This window comes from Leptosomus discolor, chromosome 23 (genome assembly GCF_034619465.1).
Source record: "Leptosomus discolor isolate bLepDis1 chromosome 23, bLepDis1.hap2, whole genome shotgun sequence".
NCBI lineage: Eukaryota > Metazoa > Chordata > Aves > Leptosomiformes > Leptosomidae > Leptosomus > Leptosomus discolor.
The window spans coordinates 9,149,557-9,177,539 of NC_141413.1; the positions used below are offsets into that span (position 1 = coordinate 9,149,557).

General features: G+C 44.9%; 2 protein-coding genes across 7 annotated transcripts; one reads left to right on the forward strand and one right to left on the reverse strand.

The window, feature by feature from the left end:
* The first annotated feature begins 100 nt into the window (after positions 1–100).
* Positions 101–14,793, forward strand: IKBKB (inhibitor of nuclear factor kappa B kinase subunit beta). 2 transcript variants are annotated; one of them, XM_086477244.1, is made up of 21 exons: positions 1,927–2,031; positions 2,114–2,208; positions 3,007–3,124; positions 3,876–3,945; positions 5,980–6,068; positions 6,545–6,634; positions 6,995–7,119; positions 7,460–7,567; positions 7,854–7,983; positions 8,444–8,638; positions 8,892–9,006; positions 9,362–9,485; positions 9,738–9,889; positions 10,002–10,063; positions 11,123–11,232; positions 11,494–11,543; positions 12,101–12,200; positions 12,402–12,549; positions 12,759–12,886; positions 13,604–13,694; positions 14,250–14,793. In XM_086477244.1, the coding sequence occupies exons 1-21, from the start codon at positions 1,927–1,929 to the stop codon at positions 14,316–14,318; spliced, it is 2,274 nt and encodes a 757-aa protein (XP_086333370.1). In that variant the 3' UTR covers positions 14,319–14,793. The 2 variants fall into 2 exon arrangements, with proteins under 2 accessions (XP_086333371.1, XP_086333370.1); XM_086477245.1 differs by lacking the exons at positions 1,927–2,031; positions 2,114–2,208 and adding an exon at positions 101–206.
* A 271-nt stretch (positions 14,794–15,064) lies between these two features.
* Positions 15,065–27,806, reverse strand: VDAC3 (voltage dependent anion channel 3). Of its 5 annotated transcripts, XM_086477247.1 has the most exons (10): positions 27,776–27,806; positions 24,180–24,251; positions 23,003–23,052; positions 21,910–21,912; positions 20,841–20,993; positions 19,631–19,683; positions 18,011–18,238; positions 16,948–17,098; positions 15,788–15,845; positions 15,065–15,567 (listed from the first exon to the last, which is right to left on the reverse strand). In XM_086477247.1, exons 2-10 carry the CDS (start codon positions 24,244–24,246, stop codon positions 15,476–15,478), a joined length of 855 nt encoding a protein of 284 aa, XP_086333373.1. In that variant the 5' UTR covers positions 24,247–24,251; positions 27,776–27,806; the 3' UTR covers positions 15,065–15,475. The 5 variants fall into 5 exon arrangements, with proteins under 5 accessions (XP_086333373.1, XP_086333372.1, XP_086333375.1 ...); XM_086477246.1 differs by lacking the exon at positions 21,910–21,912; XM_086477249.1 differs by lacking the exons at positions 21,910–21,912; positions 27,776–27,806 and having other exon boundaries at positions 24,176–24,245.
* Positions 27,807–27,983: the final 177 nt, after the last annotated feature.

Sequence of the window (27,983 nt, forward strand, 5' to 3'; positions counted from 1 at the left end):
AACTCCGCCCGAGGGGGCGGTGACTCCGGGGAGCGGCAAGGCGTGCTGCCCCCGCCCACCGCTGCAGGGCCAGGGGGGGCCTGCGTGCGGGGCGCTCGGGAGCGGTGTATGCTGGATTTCGCACCCAGGGTGTTCGGTTCTTTCCCTTCCAGCCAGAGAGCAGATTCGGTCTCCAGAACGACTGAACACCTTGACCTTCGGGGACGGTGAGACTCGTCTGTGTCCGCAATGGTGAACTGTCCCATCATGCTTCTAGGATGTGAGGGGTGAACGCACAGGTGCGTTACTTCTCGCATGACCGGCGGTCTGCAGTCTGTACACTTAGTCCTAGTATGGAGAAACTGTTGTTTCAAGCAAGAGCGTAGCATGCTTGAAACAACAGTGATGCTCTGAGTGGCATCCGTTAAGAATCTTTGGCAGAGAGATCTGTGACCCATATGTGGAACGGTGTCACTGGGAGAAGAAATGGTCAGGGGAGCTCTCAAGTTAAGTGGGGACAAGGAGCAAAACTTCTAAGGATACTTAGATAGAAATCAGGAATAGCATGTTGAGGACCAAAGAGTTAACCATTCACTGATACTGTCCGTCCTAGAAAATGAAGATCATTTCACCAGGGTGCAGTCACAAGGTACTAAGTTAGACGAATCTGAATGATCGGTCTTAGACCTGAAATTAGGGCCGGGTCATGAAAACTGCTGGTGACGCAATTGTTACAGTAATGGATGTGTTCTAACTTTTAGGAGCTGATTCATTAGAAATCAAGTTCCTGACACAGTGTAGTGTAAGCACAGACATAAGAAACGGTGTGTGAGGGACCTCCGTCTTCAGGAAGTAGCTGCATAGAAGCTGGGAAGCGTGGCAACGGTTAGTTTGCATATTGGCAAAGATGAAACACTGTTTACTTCGAATGTTTATCTCTTCTCTGTATGGGAGTCTATGTCACGATTATCACGTGTATTTCTCTGAGAGTCACGGTGCTGGTGGTAACGCTACTGCTATGAATCTGATTTAAGGTCAGCTGTGTTTGTTTCCAGAAGGGACTCCCAGTTGTTGAGGGAAAGATGACTGGACACTGCTGACCGAGCAGGGACTAATCTATATTATTCTTAAAGATAACAGCTATTTTCTACAGGATTTCTAGAATAAAGATGAACAAAGTAATGGCCGTGGGGGAAGATTTCAGAAGTTGTTATTCCCTGGCTTTTCACAGCTTAAGGACAACTACAGCTGGCTAGAGAGCGTGGTGTGGGTGCCTTTTGTAGTGCTTAGCATATTTTAGGAAAGCCAGCAATGACAGTGTCTCCTGTTGGCTTACCTCAAAGCCGGTCCTGTCTCAGAATAAGAGTTTCGGCAGGACCGTTTGACATAGCGATGCAGTGTGTCGTCGCACTCCAGCAGCCGGCCTGCTCCTCGGGATGCCCCTGGGCCTGGTGGCCTTTGCAGGTTCAGCGTACGCAGCTGGCCGGGGTGCAGGCCCCGCTGGGCACCTCCCGCCCGGTGCTGCTGTGGGTCTTTGCAGGGGCAGAGCAGGGCCGAGCGCCCGCCAGCCCGGGAGGACGCAGCATCTGGGCCCGCGTGCGCAGCACAGTGCTCTGGCTGGAGTGGCGAGGCGGGGAGCCGAGGTAAAGGGTGCGATTCCGTACGTTTAGCAGACGTTAAAGCAGCTGGGGGATGGAGACAGCAGTTCTGCTCTTCTACTGAACTGCGAGGTCTGCTCTCCTCCTAGGCCGAGTCCCCGACTCCGTCCCGGCCGCGACGCCGCTCCTCGGCGGCGGGGGCTTGGCGGCAGGGCCGGGCGCTCCCGCCCCGCGCGGCTCCTTTAAGGGCGGGCGGGCGTGCGCATCGCCACTTGCCGGTCGCGCCGGAGCCGGAAACGTCGGCGGAGGCGGCCTAGGCCCTGTGGAGCCGCAGCGCGGTGGCCCCGTCATGAGCCGGCCGCCGGCCCTGCAGGCGCAGACCTGCGGCCCCTGGGAGATGAAGGAGCGCCTCGGCACCGGCGGCTTCGGCAACGTCATTCGCTGGCACAACAAGGTAGGCGGCGGCCGGCTCCCCCCGGCCCCCTCGGCCCGGCGCCCACGCCCCGCGCTCAGCCGAGCCTGTGCTGTGCCCGCAGGAGACCGGCGAGCAGGTGGCCATCAAGCAGTGCCGGCAGGAGCTGAGCCCGCGCAACCGCGACCGCTGGGCGCTGGAGATACAGATCATGAAGAGGTGAGGCGGCGGCCCGGGGGACGGCGGCGCCGCCGGCCCTCGGCCTGGCGCTGCCGGCCGGGCCAGGCCTGGCGGCCACTCGCCGCCGGGGCGGGCCGGGCGGAGCGGCCGCCAGACGGGATTGCGTCACCGCCCGCGGGGGCGGCCTTTGAGCGCGCATCTAACGTCTCCGCTGCGCTGAGCGGTGAGAGAGGCCGCCGGCCGCTTGCCGCCTCTTCCGGGAGGGTGCCTGGCCCGCCATGGGCGGGCGCATAGTAGTACGCGCCGAAGAAAGCCTGGCGTTGTGTTTCGTCGGAGTCCTGATGGGTGTTGGGCTGCATTCTTCGGCGTTCTAGCCGCTGCCTTCAGCGTCACAACGGTTCTGCTATATAGCCGCTCTTTTGCCTAGCTTAACGCCTGTGCTGGGTTGTCCTTTGAGGCATTGGATTGGTTTTGTAGGGCGCGATGGCCTGATTGCCGTTTGGGTCTTTTCTGGAGGGTGGCGACAGACTGTCACACTCCTTTGCAGGGCACGTTCCTGTAGCTCCGAGGCAGGTCTGTTGTGCCTGTGCGTTGGAGGAACGTGCTGACAGCCCACGAAATACAAGGAGCTGGCATGATGCCAGGTCCGTGAAGGATGGATGAATTGCAGACCTTTGGAATTTGTTAGTTCAGTTTCTAAAAGGATTCATGGCCTTGTAGGACTTTGCGTGATGATCATGAGCACGTGGCACTGCATAGCTGTTGCAGAACAGTAATTTTTCAGGTGTTATCCTGGTTCTGCTCATCATGCGTACTTGCCTCATTTCCACTCCTTAGGCTGAACCATCCCAACGTGGTGGCTGCTCGTGACGTCCCTGAAGGGATGCAGAGACTTGCACCAAATGACCTGCCATTGCTGGCCATGGAGTACTGCCAAGGTGGAGACCTCCGCAAGGTGAGGTCCCTGGGATGGTGACGAAGGGCTGGATCAGCTTCTCTAGGGTTTCTGTTGGAGTTTCCCTGTAAAACCTCTGTTTCCACATCCTGATGCTTCCTAATTCTTGTCATGGCACCAACAGGTTTTGAAGGGTTAGTGCTTGATATTACGTTCAGCTTTTGAAGTCTTTAAGTGCTTGCTGAAACTTTTCATATTTCTTTGGTTGCAAGTGACACTGTGAGGGGACTGGACATAGAGGATGAGGGCATGTGTGAGGGATGTGCAGCAGGATGTGAGTATGGTTAAGACCATCGTAGGGCAGGGTACATCTCTGCGCTATATGCTTCCTGAAGGTGATTAACTCCTGTCTGTCATAGGAAAAAATAACACGTTAAATCTGATCTTACAGTTTTTCTAATCTTTGCTATGATCTGAGCGTAGATAAAACCCAGAGCGTAGAGCTGAGATTTGAGTCGATACTGCCAGGCACTTCACAGGAAATGGCTGTGAAGGATGGAGCAAGTAGAAGGAAGAGAATGGGGATGGCACTGACTTCTTTCACCCACTCTTTGTCTCCTCCCATGCGGTTAGACCAAGGCCTGAAGCTGTAATTGCTGCTGTTAGAGGTTACAATCCCATAGAGTTTTGTGCCTCTAAAGAATTTCATTGCTGTTACTGGAACTTCTTGCATCTGTGAGAGTTTATGGGACTGTGAGCCTCATTCACGTTACAGGAGAGAAAGACTACATTCTGTGTTGTTTTCTTGCAGTACTTGAATCAGCTGGAGAATTGCTGTGGCTTGCGGGAAGAAGCAATTCTTATCTTGTTATCTGATATTGGTAAGTGGTAGCAGTACCTTCAGTTGTCTGAACTATGGAAGCCCTTTCAGTGCCAAATCTAAGGATACGCAGCAGTGACCTTAATGATTCCATCGTAGACTGACCTTTGAAGAGTATACGTGTTTCCTGTCTTGTTCTGCCACCCCTCCCTGTGGCAGTGCCAGCCTTTGATTTTTGTTCTTGAAAATACAGGGATGGATTTTCTTGCCCAGCACAAATGCCACTCAGGATTTCCTGGAAGGTTCTGGATAGCTGAACACTTGCAAAGTGACCCTGCTTTATTGTTGCACGTCAGCCTCCACCCTTAGCTTAACAGCTGATCATCAGGACTTCAGAGTGTTTGCGATCAGTGGGTTTCCTCCTTAGTGACCAGGAAATGATACCGAGTGCTGACCGGTAACAATGGTAGATCATGTTTAGAGTGAAGTTTGTGGTCACGTGCTTGTGTGCATACGGGAAGGGGGACAGACCCAAATTTTCAATTGTATGATCTGAACTATAGCTGCTAAGAAATATTTTTGGCTATTGATATACCTTGTTCTCCTGATAGCTTACAGTGCGTGCCTAGTTGGTCTTTCTAGGGTTACTGTCCTTCAGAAGGACAGTTACATTGTTGGCATTGCTGGAAGTCTAGCTGGATCATTTCGCATTGAACAAGAGAGATCTGTCTGGGAATGCAACACTGTCAGAAGGGACACGGAGTCTTAGAGAGCAGAAAAGTGAGTCCCTTTTTGCTTAGGCCTGAGGTGTGGCTGAAAAGCACAAACTGGAAATGCTGCCAGGTTCTGTTTTTCCTAGCACCACAATTTTTGGTTTTATCCACATGAGGGGAGATATATTAAGGTATTACCTTAAGCAAGCATGAGAAAAGAGAGGACATTTATTCTGCCTTTGTACTCTTGTACTCTTAAGATGAGATTTTTGTCTTTCCAGTATAGATGGAATTCATCGGTCTGCCAGTTGTGGGGTCTCAGTGGTTCTGAGCAGAGAAAGTATGTTGCATAGAAATTTCCTGTGAAGAATTTTGTAAGTGAAATGGGGAGAAGAACACCTTGTGGACAGGACAGAACAAAGTGATTGGCAGAGCAGCTTTTGGATTGAAGGTTAAGGCTGTTGAAGAAACAGATAGGTAAAGAAAAGCTGAGTATAGCCACTCGATTGCCCGGCCAGGGTGTTAGCACTGAAATTTCTGGATTGGTAGCTCTTGTCCTTATGGGAGATTTCAACTTCCCAGACATCAGCTGAGGATGTTGTACTGCTGTGACAAGCAGGTCTTGGAAATTCTTTAAGTTTGTGGGAGATAATTTGTTGTCACAAGTACTCAGCCAACTAGGAAAGGTGCCCTCCTAGACTTGCTGTTTGTGAATAGAGAAGGACTTGTGGGAGATGTGATGGTAGGTGGCTGTCTTGGCCACAGTGACCATGCAGTGGTTGAGTTTAACATTTTCAGTGTAATGAGTAAAAAGGACAGCAGAGTTGCTACCCTGGACTTCAAGAGAGCAAACTTCAAACTATTCAGGTAGCTATTTATCAGAGTACCCTGGGAATCTGCTTTTGAGAGCTTAGGAGTCCGTGAGTGCTGGTCAGTTTTTAAGAACCACCTTTTAGAAGCATAGGGGCAGGCAATTCCTATGTGTTGTAAGTCAAGCGAGCGGGGCAGAAGACCAGTGCCTAGCTTCCAGTCCATGGGGCCTGATGGGATTCACCCCAGAGTACTGAAGGAGTTGGCAGATGTTATGGCAGGACTCCACTTCATTGTCTACCAAAGATCTCGGGAGTCTGGGGAGGTCCCTGCTGACTGGAAGCTAGGCACTGTTACTTTAATTTACAAGAAGGGTGTGAGGGAGCAAACTCTGTGTCCAGAAGTGTTTGACGCTGACTTTTCCTCTTGCACTTAGTGAGTGTTCCATTGTATGTTCAATTGTACAATATTTGACCCAAAAGCCATGGTTACACTAGGTAGAAATTAATCCAGACTGAGTTTATGCCAGGTACTGTTAGTTACACTCTTACAAGTGGCTTTTTCTGTCTCAGCGTCTGCTCTCAGGTACCTTCATGAGAACAGGATCATCCACAGAGACTTGAAACCAGAGAACATTGTGCTGCAGCAAGGAGAGCAAAGGGTAAGCAGGAACCAGCTGTCTCTGCCTACACAGACAAGTAAGTTTGAGGAACATGCATGTGCTTCATGCAGTTACAGTGGTCCCTCTGCAAGAGCGCTCAACCCAGGATAACAGCTAGCTCAGATCTGTATGTCAGATGCAGTATTCTACGTGCAGCTGAGATGAAAGGTTATATAAGAATTCTGGTAACACCTGACATTTTGATTTTCAGCTATTAAGGAAAGAACCAGACTGTACCAGTTGACCAAAGATATGAATTAGGAGTAATGTCTCCAGCAACGTGTGGATCAAGCCAGTAACAACTTTACATACTTTGTGGTATTAGGAATCCACAGGAGCCTCCTATTTCCGCTTCCATCTCTCCATTGGCACCTTTCCTGCATACCTTTGACGAGCGTAACCTTTTCTTTCTCTGCTGTATGGTGTGCTTTTTAACAGGACTTGTCTCTAGTGTTATTCTCTGTTGTGTCTTTCAGTTGATACACAAAATCATTGACCTTGGTTATGCTAAGGAGTTGGATCAGGGTAGCCTATGCACATCCTTTGTTGGGACTCTACAGTACTTGGTAAGGAAGGAATTCAGCTAGAAGAGCAGCTACCACTTTACAGGGGCATAGAGTTAACTGTTATCAGGTTTTGGGCTGGGATGAAGGTTTTATCCTGTTATGGGGTGTGTTTGGGGTGCTGCAGCTAGCAAAGGTAACTTTTTTTTGCTGACACCGGGTTTTCACAGTGTCTGCTAGCTATGTCATAAATAAGAAGTGCGAGTGCCTATAACCTCTGCTGTTCACTCTGAGAGGATCTCAAAGCTCATGAGAGGCAGAGCATTCAGCACCATCTTTGTTGTACAAACATTAATAAACTCTCGGGATAGAGAGAGCTAAGAGGTAGGTGGCTTGGTCTCATGTGTGTGTAAACTGCCTCAGGCTCCAGAGCTGCTGGAACAGCAGAAGTATACGGTAACGGTGGATTACTGGAGCTTTGGCACGCTGGCCTTTGAGTGCATTACAGGCTTCCGACCATTCCTACCCAACTGGCAGCCAGTCCAATGGTGAGTGAGCTGGGGCCAGGTGATAAGAAAAGTGCATGCAATTCAGCTGTCCTGTTTACAGGAAGTAGAAGGGTGGTCCTTTGATTCTTGGGGCAATAGTCCTATGTTTCTTGCCCATATGGAGACAGGCTCCCTTCACAGGGAGTTTGACCTGCCTCAGCAAGTTCAGCATTCCTGATACTTGCTCTTTGGGATCAGGACTGACTCCTGCTGGGCAGGTAGCAGAAACCAAAGCGACATCTGTATTACATCTTTCAAGACTAGCTCTAAGAGCCTACTAACATGCAGGCTGGGAAAGGCAGGTGATTCTTTCACCATTGTACTTGCTTGAATTCATTAGGCATACAAAAGTGCGACAGAAGAGTGAGCTGGATATTGTCGTTTCAGAAGACTTATCTGGAGAAGTCAAATTTTCTAGCAGTTTACCCTGCCCAAACAATCTAAACAGGTGAGGACTAGAAGTCTGTTACGCCATGCTGGGATAAACTGTTTCTTCTGCAGAAGGACCGGGTTTATATTATATGCCTTTCTACGTTAATCTGTGAATAAATTGAGTGCTTGTGTCCTTTGTCTGACTTGCGTAATTGTGAGTCTCTGTTTCTGCCTTCTAAACACTGCATTTGTGATCAGGGTAGGTGGGTAAGTTGTCAGTCCTCCTGCAGAGACCAGGCCATATGGTGACTGCAAATGCACTCTTACCTCTTCTGATCCCCTTCTTGTATTGGTTCTAACAGTGTTTTGGCTGGGAGGCTGGAGAAATGGCTACAACTCATGTTAATGTGGCACCCACGACAGAGAGGTACAGATCCTACATATGGACCCAATGGGTGTTTCAAAGCTTTGGATGACATTTTAAACTTGAAGGTGAGCAATGGGTCTGTATTATCCTGAAAGGTTTTCCAGAGGGCAGTTGCCTGTAGCCCATGAGAGAAGAGGCTTGAGTCACAGATGTAGAAGGAGGAGCAGCACAGCATCTCATTTAGCTGTCTCCTGACCGTTAGTGACAGGTGCTTTCCTCATGCTTATTTGAGGACAAATACTCCCTGAGCTTGTTGGGATTAGCATGTAGCTTCTGTGTGTGCTTGGTTCCATATTCTGGTAGAGGATTCTGCAGCTGAAGCTGTTTAATTGCCGTGTGGCCTCTCTTCCAGTTGACAGAGGACACAAACTTTAGCATAATGTTATGAAGTAGCTGCAAAGTGACTTTTTGAGCCCTGCAGGTGCTTTGAACAGTTTATCAGTGGCCGGTGTCTCAGTCCTGGGATCTCTGCTCAAACATGACCAATGTATCTTCAGCCCTTCTCATGTCACGCTACTCTTCTAGTTGCTTCATGTTTTGAACATGGTTACGGGAACTGTACACACCTACCCTGTGACAGAGGAGGACACTCTACAGACTGTGAAGGCCAGGATCCAGTCAGATACGGGAATCCCAGAACAGGACCAGGAGCTACTGCAGGAAGCTGGCCTCGCGTTGTTTTCTCAGAAGCTGGCCACTAAACATATAGCTGATAGCAAAGTGAGTCTGGATATTTTCTTCCTTGCTGTTGAGGGGATCAGCAGGCACTGTTCTTGCTTCGGGAGCACAGCACTCCCTGGTGTTCTGGCAGGCTTTTGTCATAGTAACCACACAGACTTAACAGCCCTTTCAGAATAGGCACACTACTGCCTTTGGTGTTCAGTCTTTGGCTGAGGAGGAGTATTTCTGTTTATGGTGTTACTCAGGCTTGCATTTTCTGAGAGAACCTAGTTGTGTCTTTTGTCTTCTGCAGGTGAATGATACTGCAGCTGTGGACACAGACCTCCTCTTCCTCTTTGATAACCAAAAAGTTGCCTATGAAGCTCAGGTTGCCTTGCGTCCTCATCCAGAAAGCGTTGACTGCATTCGTAAGGACTTTCTCTAGCATGAATGTGAGAGGTTGTCTGCATTTGAGAGGGTTGCCTGTGTTCTCTGGTCTGTATCATGTGCAAATAGAGAGAGCTTTTGCATATTGGGACTGAAGAAGCAGTAGAATGGACTGGCATAGCATTCATTCAATTTGTCAAAATAACTGAGGAAAGGAAGCGTTTGATTTTGATACACTGGGGAAGCTGCATAGGGGTTAGCCAACAACAGGCTTTGCAAGAGGTAACATGCCCCTCAAAGAGTGATGTTTGATCTTTTTTGTCATGTGGTAACACTACTTTCAGGCTTCATGCTGATACGTATGTTTCCCGCCCCCCCTCCCCCATCTGTTTCCAGTTCAGGATCCAAAGAAGAATCTCCACTATTTCCAGTTGCGGAAAGTGTGGGGTCAGATCTGGCACACAATCCGGATGCTGAAAGAGGACTGTAACCGGCTTCAGCAGGGGCAGCGAGCAGCCATGTACGGTGGCAGTTTCTCTAGAATACTTATCTCTGCCTTTCCTCCCTTATGAAAAGGACAGGAATGGGACCCTCTTGGAATGGGGAAGCCCATGAGTGGAGCTGTTAACGAGTAATGAAAAGCTGAGAGTTCTGTCCTCTGACAGAACTGCTTTTGTGCTTACCGCTACACTCTGAAGTATCTGCTTCTGATAAAAGTGGAAGTCTGTGTTTTTTAGTTTGGGAGGGTAACAGGACCTTCTTCTCCATGCAGGATGAATCTGTTGCGTTACAATAGTACGCTCTCGAAGATGAAGAATTCTATGGCCTCTCTTTCCCAGCAGCTGAAAGCAAAGCTGGACTTCTTTAAAACAAGCATCCAGATCGATCTGGAGAAGTACAAAGAGCAGATTGAATTTGGAATTAGTGAGTATAGCATCTGGCAAATGGGTCATTTTATGCCTCTGATGCCCACAAAGTATCTACCTTTTCCTGTATGAATCTGAGAAAAACAATCATTCTTCTTTCATTCCTGTAGCTTCTGAGAAGCTGCTGTTTGCCTGGAAAGAGATGGAGCAGGCTGTGGAACTTTGTGGACGGGTATGTTTCTAAATCTAAATGCTTATTCTAAAGTAAAAGGCTTGGTTTTCTTTCCTTTTTTTTTTTCCTCTCCTTTTTTTCATTGTCCTCCCTTAAATAGAAACTTCTTGTGTCTGGGCTGATTCCAGATGTCACATTGCCTTGGTTTGGGTGGCAGCGTTTTTGTCGACAGTACTTCATGAAGCTCACTGTGTTTGTAAGGCTTAGGGGGAAGAAGGGAGATCTTGAGGAATGCGAGAGGAGATTTTGCAGCAGTTACACTTACATATTCTGCTAACCAAATCCTGGAGCCAGGATAGCCGAAAAGAGGATAATGGAACATAGGTTAAACTGAATGGGAAAGCGAACGATTAGATGACTGAACGCAAGAATTTTAAGCATCAGCCTTGAATTTTGAAAAGGCAACAGTTTCCCATGCTTAATGCACATTCCATACCTGCTCCCAGTAAGGCATTCAGCCTTTTGACACAAGACAGTAACCCCTGTAAGTAGGGCCGAGGACCATTGCTCCAAGATGATGAGCAAAAGGTGACTAGTTCCTGTCTTCTTCTTTTCCAACACTCGGTCCTCCTCTGTTGTGAGGAGGCATAGGGCAAAATGTCTGCCTTAACAAGTGGCAGCTTCTGCATGTGAACAAGTTCAAGTGAAAAGCAGAATTTGGGATGCCAAGAGTGGATGTGGTTGTGTGCTGAGGGAAGAGGGGAAAAGCGGTGATGGACAGGATGAGAGAAGAGATCTGGAGCAGCCAAGGAAAAGGAAGCATGATGGCCTGGGAAGTAGCAGTACATTTACTGTGAAGTCTGACCCTTCGGTAGCTCTTTGTCGCAGGCTGTATTTTTTTATCCAGAAATTCTTGGAAGTCATTTTATCCCAGAGCACCAAGCTAATTTGCTTGAATTGAAATTACTCATATTCTCATTTGTCTTTGTCCAAGGCTGCTGTTTGCATCTCGCAGCTGTGAGTCTTTAGAAGTGTGAATGAGAAAGGAAGAGCCAGTGTAAGCGGTATTGTCTGTTAGTACAAGACTGTCCCATTGTTTATGTTCCGCCCTGCTTTCAGGAGGATGATGTGGATCAGCTAGTGAAGAGAATGATGGCCCTGCAGACAGACATTGTGGACCTGCAGAGAAGCCCACTAGGTCGTAAACAAGGAGGAACACTGGAGGATTTGTGAGTTGAACTACCTTGAACTTCAGATGCAGGAGTATTGCTAGCTAAGCTTGTTCATTGCAGGGCAATGAAAGTGCTATCTCTTCAGCCCAAATTATGGGGGACTGGGAGGACTTTAATACTAAAAGATAGTTTTTGACTCCTTACCTGTCGTCGGTCTGAAATGGCAGATGGTATATAAGAGATTTGAGTTCTTAATGCTACTTGTTCGTAATTTAGGTTCTAGAGAAGTCCTTTGTGTTCTGTGCCTTTTTCTTCTAGAGAAGAACAAGCCAGAGAGCTGTACCGGAGATTGAGAGAGAAGCCAAGAGGTAAAAGACACTTTAGCTCAAGGTCAGCTTGCTTTGTGTGGATAGTAACTTTGGAGATGCAGTAATGAGCACTGAGAAAACTTTCTCTGCATTCTAGGCCTTCCCATTTGCTAGCTCCACACGGACTCTACTGGACTCGTCTTTTTTTTTTTTTTTTTGCAGAGGAGAGTCAGGGAGTCAATTTTAAACTAGGCCAGCCTTGCTTTCTCAGCACCTTCTGAGCTCTTCTTGAAACTCCTCTGGAGCTTTTCTCAGAGCAAGCTGTTGCTGCAAGCATGTGCTGCTGCTTCTGTGTAGGAAGGATAAAAGACATAGCTGTTTTCCTTTGAGCGGCTATACAGCCCCAAGACATTAGACTCATCCTACCAACACTGCTTTCCAGTTCTTATAATTTTGAGTAAAGTGGCTGAAAACCAGTGCAATTCACCACACTCAAACCTGCATGCCCTGAACTTGGGATGTTTCAGGATTGAAGAAGCAGTGGAAACAAGCCACTAAGAATCTTCATCCTCTGTCCTATAAGCCTACCTTTCTGTGTAATACTTTTCTTATTTCAGATCAGCGGACAAGTGGTGATAGCCAAGAAATAGTACGACTGCTCCTACAGGCAATCCAGACCTTTGAAAAAAAAGTCCGAGTCATTTATGCTCAGCTCAGGTGAGCTTTGTAGAGTCAGCTTTTATTGAGGGTTGAGAGAAAGCATTTTCTCTTTCAGCAAGAGGTTTTGTTCTAGAGCTTTAAAAAACAGTGTGTACAGCTAATAAGATCTGAGAGTGTTACAGGAAATAAACTATAAACTACAGAAATGTTCCCCTACTGCAGCTGGCCATGTGTGATCCCATTGGTTTTTTTTAATAGTAAAACTGTAGTTTGCAAGCAGAAGGCTCTGGAATTGTTCCCCAGAGTGGAGAAAGTGATGAATCTGATGAATGAAGATGAGGAAACAGTTGTTAGGCTTCAGGAGAAACGACAGAAAGAACTGTGGAACTTGCTGAAAATTGCTTGTGTAAGTAAATAAAAACTCCGTTTTAACCTGAAAGTATGGTTTGTAGCACAGGTTACTGAAATAATTAATAGTAAATTTAGTATGTCCTATGGTTCTTTTATCTGTTAATTTGAATTAGTATTAAAGCCAGGTTCCAGGCTATCTCATGGTCCTGGCTGCTGGAAGTTCGTGGAAGTAATTGCTATCTGTACCTCCTGTGTTTTCTTCAGAGTAAAGTACGTGGTCCTGTTACTGGCAGTCCAGAGAGCGTGAACACATCACGTCTTGGTAGCCCCAGTCAGCTGCTGCTGCAGGTCCCTTCTGGAACCTACGATTTATCAGAATCTGTCAGAAAAAGGTGAGGTAGAGTCTGGAGTTCTGTAGCTGCTAATGCCAGCACTACAAAGCTGGGGCTCCTGCTTTGTGCAATAAGACACTGGCTTTCTCACGCTTCCATTGTCAGCAGTCTTTTCTATCTAGTAGCTGGACTTCCTGGGGCTCGTGAAATCTTCCTTATGAAAAATGGGGAATAACATAGTTTCACTTTCCCCTGCATCAATAATAAAGGGTTTGCTTTATCTGGAATGGTTGGGCTCACTTGAAGTACACTGCCAAGAGGAATTGTTGGAGCATTGTCATGTAAGGTGATAGTAGCTGAGCTATATCGTAAAGGAGAGACGGCTATAACCAAGCATGTGTAGTTCTGGCTTGCTTAAATGAACTGGGTCACCAGCTGGAATGACAGACCTTGCTTTGTTTATTAGTATGTTGCTTAATCCTTTAGTTTATAGGCTGTTCTGCAACTTTTTCTCTAGCAACAGCGACTCCACATAATAGGAATCCAACTCCAACTTGGAACATGCATCCTCTCCCCTGTCCCAGTAAATCTGGGGATGCCACCAACTTTCCCGGTTGCAATATGAATTACTAGCTTAAGAGCCTGCCTGGTAAAGGTTAATGATGTTCTTCAGTGCTCTGCAGCATACCTGCCAGAAATACTTCATAAAGGTAGGGGCAGCATTTCTTAAACAAAACTGCCATGGAAAATAATTGTGTGATTAATTGTCCCTTTCAGTGAGGAGCTACTGCTGGAATCACAGAAACTCTGTATCCAGCTAGAAAATGTGATGCATGACACAATGAAGGATCAGGAGCAGAGCTTTATGGTAACATATTTCATATTCTTCTATAAATGGCCTGGGGAAGCTTATGGCTTCAAACTTCTGCTTGTGTAATTTTGCCACGAATGTGACTAATAGAAATCGGCATGTTACTCTCTTGGACAAGGAGAGAGTATGAGTTGTAGGAGATAGATAGAAAGCACCCACTCTCCCACTTGAACTGCTGCCATATTTCCTGTTTGCTGAGAAGGGGAGCCATGCGCTGGGGACTTCAGTTGTGCCAAACGATGGGGGAAGGCGCTTGGCTGTTGTACAAAAATACTGTGGAACTGCACTCTTAAAATTGGGATGGCCTTGTGGTGGCAATACATTAGTGGGCAGCGATGCTTATTAAATAAAACAGAATATTGAAAAGAAAGTAAATATGAAGAGAAAATAAGTAGCTTAAGCTTACTTTGCAGCAGTTGCATGGTTCATCACAAAACTGTGTGGATGAACTTGTTCACAGTCAATTTTTAAATCTTCAGTTTCTTCCCCTTTATTCTGGAAAATGTCAACTGTAAGCTAGTGTTGAACTTTGTAGTTCTGTTTATTCTTTAGGCTCTAGATTGGAGCTGGCTGCAGCTTCAGGTAGAAGAAACTAACAGTCCAGAACAAACCCAGATGTAAAATCACTTCGGTTGCCTCTGAAGACCTGCTACTTCAGGAAGCCAACTGTGAAAAGCTGCTGCCTCTGAGAAGGGAAGTTCAAGTGCCTCCTTCTGTTGTCTCCTACTGCTTATGTGATACACATGGCCCAGCTGATAGTATCCACCTCTCGGACACTTTTTTCACAAAGATACATTAGGGAAATGCCTGTTCTAAGTGCTTGGAAAAAGCTAATCGCGCCTTAAGACAGCAGATATTCTCTGTCCTGACGTATCTTCCTGTAAGCATCACACATGGTTGTTTTGCTGCCTTTTAGGCTTTCTAATGAACAATGGACAACGCATGCAATCAGCTTGCACAGTCAGTGGTAGACGTCACCTTCCTAGTATACTTGAACTGTGAACTTGATTTCTTAACTTTGCTGATTTGCACTTTTTTCCCTAAGTGTAACGGTTGTACTTACCTAATACTTGTTTCCTATATGGGAACGAAACTATCTACAGCATATAACCTTTTGGTTTGCTCTTTTTGATACCCTCAGTAACATTTTAATGAAAAAGCTGCTTTTGCTGTGCAGGTTTCAAATATGAGAAGTATAAGGATGCCTAGAGACCTTAGAGAAGGAAATCTTCAGTATAAACATATAGTTTAACAGCATTTGCAGATTATCTATTAACCATGCTTGAAGTTGCACCAAAAAAGAGAAAGCACAGTTGGATGGGAGCAGAGCTTTTCTGAACTTTACTAAGAGACAACACACAACAATATTATGTTCCAACTGTGACCGACCAATTTATTTTATTCTGATGTAAACCCAAATTTCCACTACAGCACAGAGACCAGCTTTTATAAAAGGTTGTGAACTACAGGACATGCAGGATGCAAATACAATAACGGGGAGAGGTAGGGTTTTCTTCTGTTTTTTGGGACCAGATTTAAAATAGGGGCAACTGAAGTGAAATGTGGCACAAACATCACAAATTCCATGCATGCCTTCAAGTATCTTCCTTTGATGTGCTGGCACTCTCTGGACTTCAGTGTTGGGTTAAAATGATTCTTTGGAAGAGTACAAAGTTCACACTTCTTGACATTTCAGAGTAATATTAAGGCCGAAACACACTGGGTACATTTGTCCTTCATCTTCCAGAGCACCACCTGTTGTTTTACTTAAAGCTGCATTAAGCTTCTAGCTCAAATCCCAGCCCAACTTTGTGACCTCCAGCACTGAAATTCTTGCCATCGATCAAGCCTGAGAGGGTCAGCTTTACACCTAGGAAAACAAGTAATGAGACCCTTCAAACACAGCTCTATCCCTGTACAATGCCCTCCCTCAAGTACTTGAGCCTCACTACATACACATCCTTTACTTCTACGAGCCTGTGTAAGATTTCTGGCTAATTTGTTTATCTGTTCCGTTCTAGACATGACAGTAAAATGACCCATAGTGCAGTATGTAATGTTATTTGCTGCTACCAGTTAGACTTACGTACCAGGCCGGAGGGCATGAGTGTAACCAATTCCAATCAGGCTGGCATTATTGACTTTAGCCTACAGTAAAGAAGAAATCACAATATTTATACACTGTATATAAATATTCAGACAGAATTGTCCCAGTCCCCTGAGAAGGTGGCTTATGCATTAGCTCTTTCAGCTACTCGTAGACTAACTTCTAGCAGAGGCATATTCCAGTCTGTTTCTTTTCTCTTCTAGAGCTTCTAGCTTAAGTAATGGTTCCAATCTTGCCCTCAACTTGTGACCTATTATGCCTACATAAAATGCCACCCTGTCCTTCACTGCCCCCAGCATTGTCTCTTTATATCCTTTAAAGGACTAGTTACTACAGTCCCTTAGTAACCAATGAAGTCTGCCTCATTCACAGACCCCCCCCGCTCACAAATTGCTTCGTAGTGATTTTTGTTTTAATGAGCAATAAATACATGACTATGCAAACCTATTTTTGCATTACTAAGTTTTGAGCTGTTTACAGTAGTATTTCCCATCTTTTAATTTTGCCTGAATTGTCCTAGAACTAGTTCTTGTTTTGAAGCATAACAAATGCTCACTACTTTAGTTCTTGGTGTTGGAACGTACACCTACTTGCTTTTATTCACTGTCACTTCCCCCTGGACGTGTTTTGTCTCCTAAATCGCGCGCTCGCTCTCGTGCAAATTTTGGTTTTTTTGGGCCCTAGCATTTCTGCAAGAATTTGCAAGCATCAATAACAACACTTATCTCAGGACCTCAGCTGACTTTCAAGGGTTAACTGATTGTTATAAGGCTGTACACTCAGCTGAACTTCCATCATTTTACTATACTACAGTTTTACATTATGCATTAGATAAAAATTAGAGAATTAAAAAAGGACACTGCATCCTCTCATTACCTTCTGAAAACACATTTTGCATAGGCTCCAAGCACACTAGTCAGACGAGTGGCTATTTCACCATGGACAAAAGTGTGCTTTAATTTTTTTTTCATTGTTTCACAGATATGACCTGGGAGGTCCCAATTCAAATTTGAACCACTACAGAAGCCACAGTTTGCCATCTACCGTACTTTCTCAGCAATTATTTAAAGCAACTACTTCATACCACAAATTTTCAATATTTAAGGGAGCTTGAAATACTCATTCCTTTAACAAAATTCTTACCACAATGGAAGTCTTCTCGTCCAGCTGGTACTTAGCAGCAATACCAAAACGTGTGTTGTTACTGCCAGCAGTCCATGCAAGATTGACTGATGTCTCAACCTTATTATTAACCTTCTGATAAATAGACCCACCAAACTCGGTGCCATCATTCCTGTGTGTAATAGATACAAGCGTGTCAAGCCTTGCTTTGTTTAGTAAATAGCAACTCTTTAGATAAACGCTTCCCCACAATCATTTGATTGTTACCTCTTAAAATGAACCAAGAGCTCCAGTACTTCCCTGGACCCATACTCATCTACTTCCTAGCTGGAGCTGGCAGACTCCTGCTCACTTTATTTTTTTTTTACCCAAAACATAAATTTTGCTTGCAGAATGGAACAAGACTTTCCAACAGCTGAAACCTACGTTTTGAGGTTCCGATGATGAAAAAAAAAAAACCCACAAGAAGATAACTTGCTTGCTTGCCTTAAGTTAAGAAAGCAAGCCTGCGATAACACATAAAGGGACAAATCCAGAAGGAGACTTAAGTCAGTTATGTACACGGTGAGACTGAAAACATATTATTGCATTGTAGTTGTTTAAATACACCATCTTCAAAGACTCGAGCATCTGAATGACAAGACTAGAGCTACACTGCAATGATGGCTGGAAACACTTAAGCACAATGCAACACACACCTCCCTCCTCCACCTTGGGCACTTCTGAGCCAGAAGCTTTCTGTCTGGTGGGGAGGCAGGGAAGGTACAGTAGCTTAATTGAAGGCTCTTTTATCTAGCGCCAAAATAGAAGTTAAAGTTTACAGACTTTTAATGCCAAATTAACATTATCAAGTGCCTTTAAGCCCTTATCTTGTATACACAAAACCCCAAAATTACCCTGAAACAAGGTCTCAAAGACGGCCAAGAGTTTGAAAGTTGTACCGAAAACACCAAATATAAATTATTTTTGGAACAAATCAGCATGCCCTTCCATCCACCCACCTTTCACCTAACGCCATCAGTGCTCACTATTCATCTAGTTTGGCTCTTCTGATGATGTTTTTCTAGGCTCAGATAATACTTACACATTAGTGTGCAGCTGAAAGTCTCCTGCCTTGTATCCCAAGGCAAAGTTATTTTGCGAAAGCTTAGACTTGGCTGTATCAAAAGCCATCTGGTAACCAGCAAGCCAGCCTTCATAGCCCAACACTGCCCAGCCATAGATGGTTGGTCCAGAGAGATCAATGTCTATGTTGCAGCCTAGATTTACATATTCTCTTTTGTAGGAGGTCTTCAACTTTCCACTCTTCTTCCTGCAGAGAGAAACATGCCATTTTATCCCCAGTAGTATACAAGTATGTATTATATGTAGTTTTATTCACATATATATGCCCCTTAAGGCCAGTTAATTAAATGACTGTAATGCCTATTCAAAACCTAACAGTAACAGCTGCTGAAGAGGGCATGGGATAAGGGTAATATTGGTACTATGCGTATTTACGTGGTGCCACTTTTTCTTTCACCATCTCAAACTCCTTAAAATCCTCAAGAAGTGAAAAAGACAAAAACCGTTTCTGCTTAATGCTCTAAAACCCATCAGGTTTAAAATTTTGTACTCCACAAGTGAGCACAATGCATTATGGCATTGTCAGGTTCTTTCAGGAGCATCCATAATGTCCCACACTGATAGCCGGCCTTCTGTCCTTCAGTGACTTTCTGTCTGCTCTGTTCTCTCCACCGTTCCTTTATGTGCAGCACTTGCTTTCCTTCCTGCTTCACTGCTGGATACTAGTCTCCTCTATTGAAAAATGATTTCCTCATCCTCCGGATATCATCCACTTCGTGCTTTTCTGTCCCTCTGGAGAAGCCTCTTCATCTCTCTCCAATACATCTTTGTGTTCATTTTGCTACCAACTCAAACCTAACATAACTGAGACAAAATTTTATCACCTCCTTAATCCCTTCCACAGCCTCCTTTCTCTCCCACTGAAGACACAGCAGAACACCGTGCTGCCCATCACTCATACCCAGGCCTGGGGTCTCATTTTTGACTTAGCTGCTGATCGCTACATCCAAGCAGCATTTAAAACTCAGTATTTTTCTGATAGGCTCTCCCCAGCAATAAATAAATACCAGTAATTATTTACAAAGCAGTATCAAGCTTTGGGCATTATCCAGACATAAACACCCCTCTTTTGCCCTCCTGCCTACCAAAAATAAATACATGGTAACTGAGAAAGACAAAAAAAAGTGCTATTCCAGTGCCTATCATAATACCTATGCGGTTCTGCCTCCTCATTCAGTTGTGCATAGACATCTGCCCAAAAGCATTAGGAAAAAAAATAATCTTCCTTTGTGTTCCTAAGGCACTAAGTTGGCAACAGTAGGACTGTTAACAACATGACAAAGATGGTGTAAGTTAAGTGGTCCATATAAGACCTAGCTGGTTAAGGGGAGAGTTACAAAAATATACCTACTGCAAAAGAACAAATTTGCCAATGGCCAAAAAGCTGAAGAATCATTTTCAGTAGACCTTGTCTTTCCAAGACCAGCATTGTTCATTGCCTTCAAAATATTCTACACTGCCTGCAGAATACTCTACAGTAGATTTGGAGTATTTACACAATTACCAGAATAAGCATTTCTAATTAAAAGTCATGGGAAATTCTACCACTCCTTAGATAAAGATAACAGAAAATATTTACCCTGTGTTTGGTACAAATGTAGTGTCAAGAGCCACCTTCAATCCTTCAGCCAACTGCAAAATAAAAGAGATGTCTGCTCAGAACTCTTCTGAAATGCGATCTGTTATATTCCACTACTATAGCTCTACTTCCTGTGTAGTGTAGAAAAGACAAAACATTACTGTAATGTCTCCCATGTGTTTTACAACGAAAACTGAAGATGATGAGGGATGAAAATTTGGACTTTTTCTCCTCACAACGAGGCCCTACAACAGCGCACACTTTGTAGATACGTTACGACCGGAAGATTTCAAATCTAGTGTTGACAAGAAAATTGAGCGACTATGTTAAAGAAAGCTTCGGTTCATGTTTGCTTATTCCCTATAGTGCCAAGAATCCGTAAGGTAGCTCAAGAATCTCTCTCTCTCTCTCTCTCTCTCTCTCTCTCTCAGAATCTACAGGTATTCTTTTAAGACACAGTACTACTTCACAGGCCAAACAGTGTACCTGCCTCAGCTTTCCCACCCTTGGACAGCATTTTAAAGCACAGGTAAAAGTACAGAACCGTAACTACAAAAATTGATGGCCATACATGGCGGAGGGCACCGACAGACCTTTACTACCTTTGGCACCATTGCCTTACACTTCAGGCATTAAGTGAAAAGCATAAACCTATTTGAAAAAGAACTGCAAGGTTCGAGTGTTGTATGCTAGCAACCCTTTGTCTCAGCAGTGCCAAGCTGCAAACACTAATCTTTCTCTTCAATCTTACAATATATACTCAATCTCAAGGCAGCCAAACTTAAGTCTTTATGTATTATTAGAGCATGTAGAACTACAAGACACCTCTTTTGTTTCCTCTGCATGACTGCAGCAGTGACAGTTCTACATAGCTAGAGTGCATCTTTAAACAAAAACTCCTTTTTGGAGTGGATAACAGTGATACTCATTCAACCAGCTAGCTAATTTTGCGTGCCCATAACTGCAGTAACTCTTTACCTTTGGATCACTATGTAGCAGCACATTGCTACGGGAATGCTTGCACCTTCCTCCCCCAAAATTCACGATGCTCCCTCGCAAGTCTGTGCGTTCTGCAAATATGCGTAACTTTTTTTTTTTTTAGTACTCCACATAGTTTTGTGCAACTTTCACTCTTCAGTGTTTTCTGCTCAACTCAATACTTTCTCATAGCAGTTGCAGAAATGTTTTCAGGGTATCTACTTCCTCTTACCTGATCCTCCATGGAAACTTCTGTTCCCAATGTGTTGTCTGTGTTCCACTTCTGGGTGAATGTAAGTCCATAGTCTTTGATCTTGTATTTGGTCTCTAGACTGCCTGAAGCCTTGCCGGTGTCTGTGTTGGAAGAACCAGTTGCAGTGAATTCCTGCCAAGAGCGTAACATGAATTTCAGCACTCTGATATTTAATTACATTCAGTTTTTCCACTTGTCAAGCGCCAGCACTCACACTTCCTGCCCTCAGGCCTTTTGACAGAACCCTCAAAATCCTCCTCTTCCCTATCCCCATGAAAAATAACTTTTGCATCACAAAACGCTACTCCTTTTGGCGTCTCTGTTCTGGATATTTATTTTATTGAAGTGTGCTGATAGAGCCCTGGAACTTCCTTAGGTTGGAAAAAGCACTATTACGCAGAGACCTGACAGCTTCACTCACTTTTCTTCTGCATCGTGATTTGATTACCCTCTCCCCTCCTCTAATTTTTACTGCTCTTTTTTTTTTTTTTCCTAACTTAGCCACCAACTTCCCCCACACCAAAAAAACTTTTCCTCTCATCTTTTTTCCACTCCAAAGTGGCAATTGTTGTTTCAACATTCCACAGCTTGCTCCGTACCTTCACGTGGATCCACACACAAATACAAAAAGATACTCACTTGGGATACAAAGCTGCTTGTATCCTTGAGATTTTTCCCTCACAATCTCCTCTAATTCCCTTTATCATCATACCAGTACTGTCCCGATTGCACGTGAAACAGCACCCATTACAGTCCTTCCGGAAATCCACTCTCCCTTAAGAAATGCAATCCTACATCCAACTTATGCTGCTAGATGAAATATTTTTACAGTGTTCTTATTGTGGATTGTCGGACAAAGATTGCAAATGGCTTTACATGCATGATCATACATCAGATCAAGAGCTATGGACACAGTCAAACTTCATGATGTGGATGGTAACATGACTAAAAACAATGGAACAGTTTATGGATGACAATATGCACCGCAGAAAACCTCACTAGACAAAGCAATGAAGAGCCAACATGCCAAAACAGTCACTAGTCTTACCAGCTGAATAAACATCCAACATGAAAGTTGCATGGAAAAGGAAAAGCCCATTTTAGAACTTAACAGAGTTGTTCATGTTCCATCTCATTCATAAGACAGCATAATTAACCATTAGCATATTATGTGAGAATCAAAATTTTCAGCCAGGAAAACTATGCATATCATGAGATGTCAGTAACTGGTAGCATTAATAGTATAGAGACCACATAGTTCCTCCTGCCTACATGTTCCTGGTGCACAATGCAAGTAATCCATCAAAAGCTCAATTGAGACAGAACTCAGTAGTACAAAAGGAATGACTTACACCATTTGCATGATAAGAATGCAAGAAAAGGGGGGAGCTAAGGCAAATTCGGTAACGAAGCAGACTGAAAAGCGGGCACAACTTACCAACCAGAACAACATCAAGTGATAGTGCACACAGAAGTGACACTCGGTGTAAGAATAAGCTTATCTTGTACGTGGTTAAAGACCAAAATTACAAAATCCATGCCTGGTTTTGCCAGTCCTCCTGTGAAATCATGAGGAAACTCCGCTTCTCCATCATTAAAGTGGGGATCATGGTATTTTCTAGTTACCTGAAGTGCTAAAGCTTAATGAACGTCTGTAAAATGCTCTCAAGTTCTACCTAACAGGTAACGCAGGAGGACTGTTTAGTTTTAATTAAGTCTTGAATGTAAGCACGGTGGAGATGAGTGAAAATTAAGTTGAACGGTCGCTCTTATTTGCCCCTTGGCTTTTTGAATAAAAAGTCGGCCTGGACTCAAAATCCTATAAAAACCAACAACAGCAGAGAAACTGAGTTGCATTCATAAGCAGAAATAAGAGCTATTTAGGGTGAAGAAACTCTTGTTTGGGATGTGGCAATGGGAACAGGGAGGAAAGCCACATGTCCACAACAAAATGCGTGAAAATTCTTGCACACCACAGGAAGAGTACCACCACACCATTATAGAAATACCTCAGTCAGCTACAGGTTTTAAAATGAGAACTGAGAGAAGCAACATCCGCTAGCAAGTTACTACCCACAGCCAGTTCAGGAATTTGTCCTTCCATCGCAATGCTGGTGATGTTGAAAGCCCCCAATACTTACCACCCCACTGGAAGACTTGGTCTTCAACTCTAACTTGACCATTCCAAATCCTGAAAATAGAAGAGTACACAGCGTCTGTTTCATGGCAGCATACATGCAAGGCTTATTTCCAACAGGCGCAAAGTACACCAGGTAAGGTACACTGACCTGAAACAGCCTATTTTCATGTTTCAACAGTTGTTGATCTTACTGAGGAATGACTGAAGGAATTCTGACAATTCAAAGTGGGTGGCCTCATAATTTATAGTCATAACAGTCACCCATCATCAAGTAAGTCCACCTTCTGTAGCTACCTGCAGCCTGGGACCAATCAATACAGTTATCATTTCTTCTGACTTATGCAATTTACTTTTATATTTCTGATTGCAAGGCACTAATTTTTCTTTTCCCCTTCTCTGAGAAAAGTGTGTTTCAACTTATTTCAACAAGTGCCGTACACGGAGATACTATTGTTTTCTTCCTTTTCTTTCTGATCTGCTATGAGTTGAGGGAAATACTGGGCCCTTGCACAGAACGGAAAAGCCTGAAACAACTGACACTAAAGCAGGGAACCTGAGTTAAATTTTAGCAAAGCCTGAACTCCAGGGTGGCAGTGACCAGACCAGAGTGCTTTTTAATTTTATGTAGCACATGGATTTGGGATACAAATGCAACCTTTTTGACACACTCACAAAATCAGTTAAAAAACATCAATGCTTTTAGTACCGCTCTAATAATAGTATCAGAATTTCTGCATTTAAATTCTTCAAAGAGGAAAGCAAATGCTGTGAAATTATTTCCGCTATAGCTACGACAACAGGCTATTCTGATTAACGTAAAAACCACTCTTCCTCAGGAACATGTTTGTTGCCACATACGGTCTCCTATGGCAACCTAGGTGAGTTTGATTTAATGCCTCTAAATACAAAAACCGGAAGGTTAGGAATGCAGCATTCTTCAGAGACTGCATCTTAAGGCCAAACTCATAACTTTTGCCTCTAACTCTTTGCCTACTGCAGCATTTCCATGATACATGTCTAAAGTTCAAATTCAGAAGGGGCTAGATGCTCTGGGCCTCTGCTGAATTCCTACCACAAGGTATTTAGGAGATCTCTGGGATAGTAATGTTTTTATTGTCATTTTCAAGATGCCTAAGAAAAAATACAAAAGGTTATCAAACCACAGCCACGTTACTTACCATATCCCTTGTTGAATACATCCCTGGCAGACTTTCCCAAGTCGCTGTATGATGGTGGGACAGCCATTGGATCTGAAACACACTAGAAGCTGTAAGAATCTTCGGTTTAACAGCATAAATTCTAAACTACATCCAAAGCATTTATAAACGTCCATGACTAGTAGCCACTGTGTACTTCACCAATGCTGAACTGCAAGACCTTTGAGGAACATTCATGAAAGTCATCCTTGCATCATCATTGCTTTGTCGGAAACAAAACTTTAATTCAAACAAGTTATGAAAGCAAATCCATCATTTGGAATCACGAAACCCCAGGAACAGTATTACATTCAACTACATACGTAGGCTCACATTCTTACGTTGCAAAAAGAGCTCATGGGAGCCTTATTGCTGTTCCGATAATAAGCAAACATTGCTTTTGCGACAGGACCCTTTCTGAAAGGGACCCCAAGTGGCAAAGCCGCTTCAGCACTGAACAATCCCAAAGGAAACAGCTCACATGACATATTTAATGTTAGTTACCACAATTTAGGAATTTTGCATCAGAAAATCCACATTAAAAGAAGTAGGAAAACACTTCCCTGGTGGAAAATTAGTCTTCCCCTTCTAGAATAAGTTTGCATAAATGTGAAGGCGCACCTGCTCCAGAAAAGAAAAGCTATCAAAGACAATGTGTTTGTTTGATTTTAAGGGTAACCCTTTACCACTTAATCCTTCCTACAGCCAATGCATTTGTTGATTTTCTTCTCTGCAACACCTGACACTGGAAATCCCTGATCCCCTAGTTGTTACTTTACCCTACTAAGAAGTAATAATAGAAGCAAAACATGTAAAACCCCTAAAGGCATTGCTTCTCTTCCACCACTTTAGTTGCTTACCAGTACTTGGTCTCTCTGTCACAAATGCAACAGCATCTCTATTAAGCAGTCAAGTCCTGTTTTCAGACAGCTAGCCCTTTCCTAAAATGAAGCACTCGGGCAATTCACGTCCCATAGTAGACAAACTCTATATTCAGTGACTTAACAACTGACCTGTACTATGCATCTATCAATACATGGACTCGATGATCCTTATGGCTTCCTTCCAACTTGAGATATGCTACGGTTCAATGAATATTTACCTGTGGATTTAGAGGATCTAAAATAGCTGGACCTGACTGCAGGTTCCTTAGCTGAAGATCAGTACATAAAACAGGTAGTTTTCAAAATTAACTATGTAAAATGGCCTTTTTACCTGTCAAACATGCAGGGAAAAATTACAATCAGTGAATCATTAAACTGATGAAAGAGAAACAGAACGTGCACTTTTATGACAGCATAGTTTAAATTATTACAACAGCTTTAGCAATACAGCTATGGAGCAGAGCCTCTTTTAAAATGTTTTTTTTTCACACAAATCTCTCAACTCAGAAGTTTCAACTCATACTTTAAATTTGGGGTTTCTGGTGTTTTGTTTTGTTTTTTGTTGGTGGTGGTTGGTTGTGTTTGGGGTTTTTTGTTTGTTTTGGTTTTTTAAATAGGTTTGTCAGAATAGTTCAACCTGTTGACTTCAAAAGCTTAGCAACTCAAGTTTTTTTGAGGAAGGCTTATGCTTGGACATTTTAACATGGTGATACTCTACATATGCAGTAACTGCCTAACATGCTCTTGAACCTCGAACATTTTTTTTTCCAGAAAAACCAACATGAAAGAGAACTCCCTGCATAAGAATTTGTATCACACACCAGCAAATTTTTTAAAAATGCTCTTCAGTCACAGTTGGCTTTCAGGGAACTACCCAGCTGTTGAAAACATGACAGCAACAGTCCATAATCACATGGATTTGTAGCTGGTCTCCAAACCACATAACCTAGTCTAACAATAATCAGTGGTGAGCCACAACACATTTTGGGAGTTGGGACTGACCTATTCAGAGTTTAGAAGACATTGGTCTACTCTAACTTTCAAATTACACGGAGAAGTTACATCAAACAAAAGCAAGAGCTCAGGTAACAACGCCCCACCCCAGTTTCTGAAAACATGCCACACTTTCTGCCTCTTAAATCCTTCTACCTCCCTGCACAGAGGAGGATGGACTTTAGAAGACAAATGACATCAGAGTTGACCACCAAGTAGTCTTGAGGCTCTCCTCACCAGCTTCACTGAAAGGCTTCAAGTAAAGGAGGACTTTAGCATCCTGTTCAGCACCTTCTCAACCTAAATCTCATCCTTTTGTCTGACAGCCTACTCTGTTTACACCTCATTTTCATAAGGCTACTGAGACATCTTGACTATTGTGAGCCTGCTCACTCTCCTAACACGTCTCCTCTCTTTACAGCTGTATTTTCTGTATTCTACATGTTTTAATGCATATGTTAAATGTTATGCAAGTATTTAAACAGTATTAAAGAAAAAAAAAAGAAAGATTCTACAGGTTAGCTCATGCTGAAATACATAAATTCTTTGCTAATAACAAGCAGCTCTACTTGCAAGTCAGAATTGTTTAGAGGAACGGAGCCCACAGTTCCACAACTATTAATGCTAAATTTGAATTGGTCTCCATCAACCAGAAGCGATGACAACAGCCGACAAAACACAATGTAAAGCGGGAAAAGAAACAAAGCCAGAGATCTAGAACTAAGCCACAGTACTCATTTTAAGCACCTTGGCTTTAAACAAAGCCTCCTTAATGTTGTGCTTTGATTTTTCCCTCCCACAACAATAAAATTACAACTACAGGCGAGTATTTATCAAGGAATAAAAGGTGGGAGGCAACCAACGCTTAATCCAATATAGCGCAAGTAAGCCAACGTCTGTATATAAACTGCAAAAAGTTAACACGAAATTGGAAATTTCAATGAAGAAATAAACGCAAGGATACCCCCACCGGTCTACGGAATAACTGAAAAAAATAAACAAGAAACGCACGCAAGAAAGCAAATTGAGAAGAACCCCACTTAAGAGATGCCAGCTTCATTTTTACTGGCGGGTACCGCAGCAACGCCGCCAGCGACAGCTGCCACCCACCCTTCGGCGGATGAGCCGAGGAGCGGCGGTGCCGGCTGCGCGGCCCCGAGAGCCGCCCGGCAAGGCAACGCGCGGGCACGCGGGCGCGCTCCCGAGCGGCGCAAAGCGGCCGCCGCCTTCTCCGTTACTGACGCGCGTTACGCAACGGATAACGGAGTGCGGGCCGCTGCACCTCCTCGAGTCGGCGGCGCGCCCCGCCGCCACCTCCTCTCCCCAGTGAAACAGCAGCGCCGCGGGAACACTCGGTCGCTGCCGGCCCCAGAAGTTCGTGCTTCCCGTGTGAGAAAGCGGAGCGCTGGCAAGACCCCCGGCCGCCCGCCCGCAGAGCCAGGGCCGGCCCGCCCCCGGGACCATCGCCTCGGCAGCCCGCGGCCGCGCCGCCGGGCCCGAGGACGCGGAAGCGCTGGCTGGGGCGAGCGCCCGGGGCCCGCCCGGGGCCCCCTCGGGGCTCTGGCCCAGCCCCGCCGCGGCAAGATGACTCGAGAGACGCCCGCCGCCGCCACCGGGCCCCGTCGCGGGCCGCAGTGAAGCCAGCCACGCGCCGCGCCGCGCCCCGCCCCGGCCCGGGCCGGGCCGGGCCCCCGCCGCTACCTGCCAGCCGCGCTGCCTCCGGGTAGAGGTCTCGGCGCCCCCAAGCCCGCATGCGTGCCACCACCCCGCCGTCGCGCACGCGCGCCAGCACGCCTCCCGTTGATGCGGCCCCTCCTACCAAGGAGGCTGAGGGCCGTGTCGGGCGCGGGGCCTAGTGCTCGGCGCGGCCCCGCGGGAGTAGGCCAGGTCGCCGTACCCGTCTGCGGGA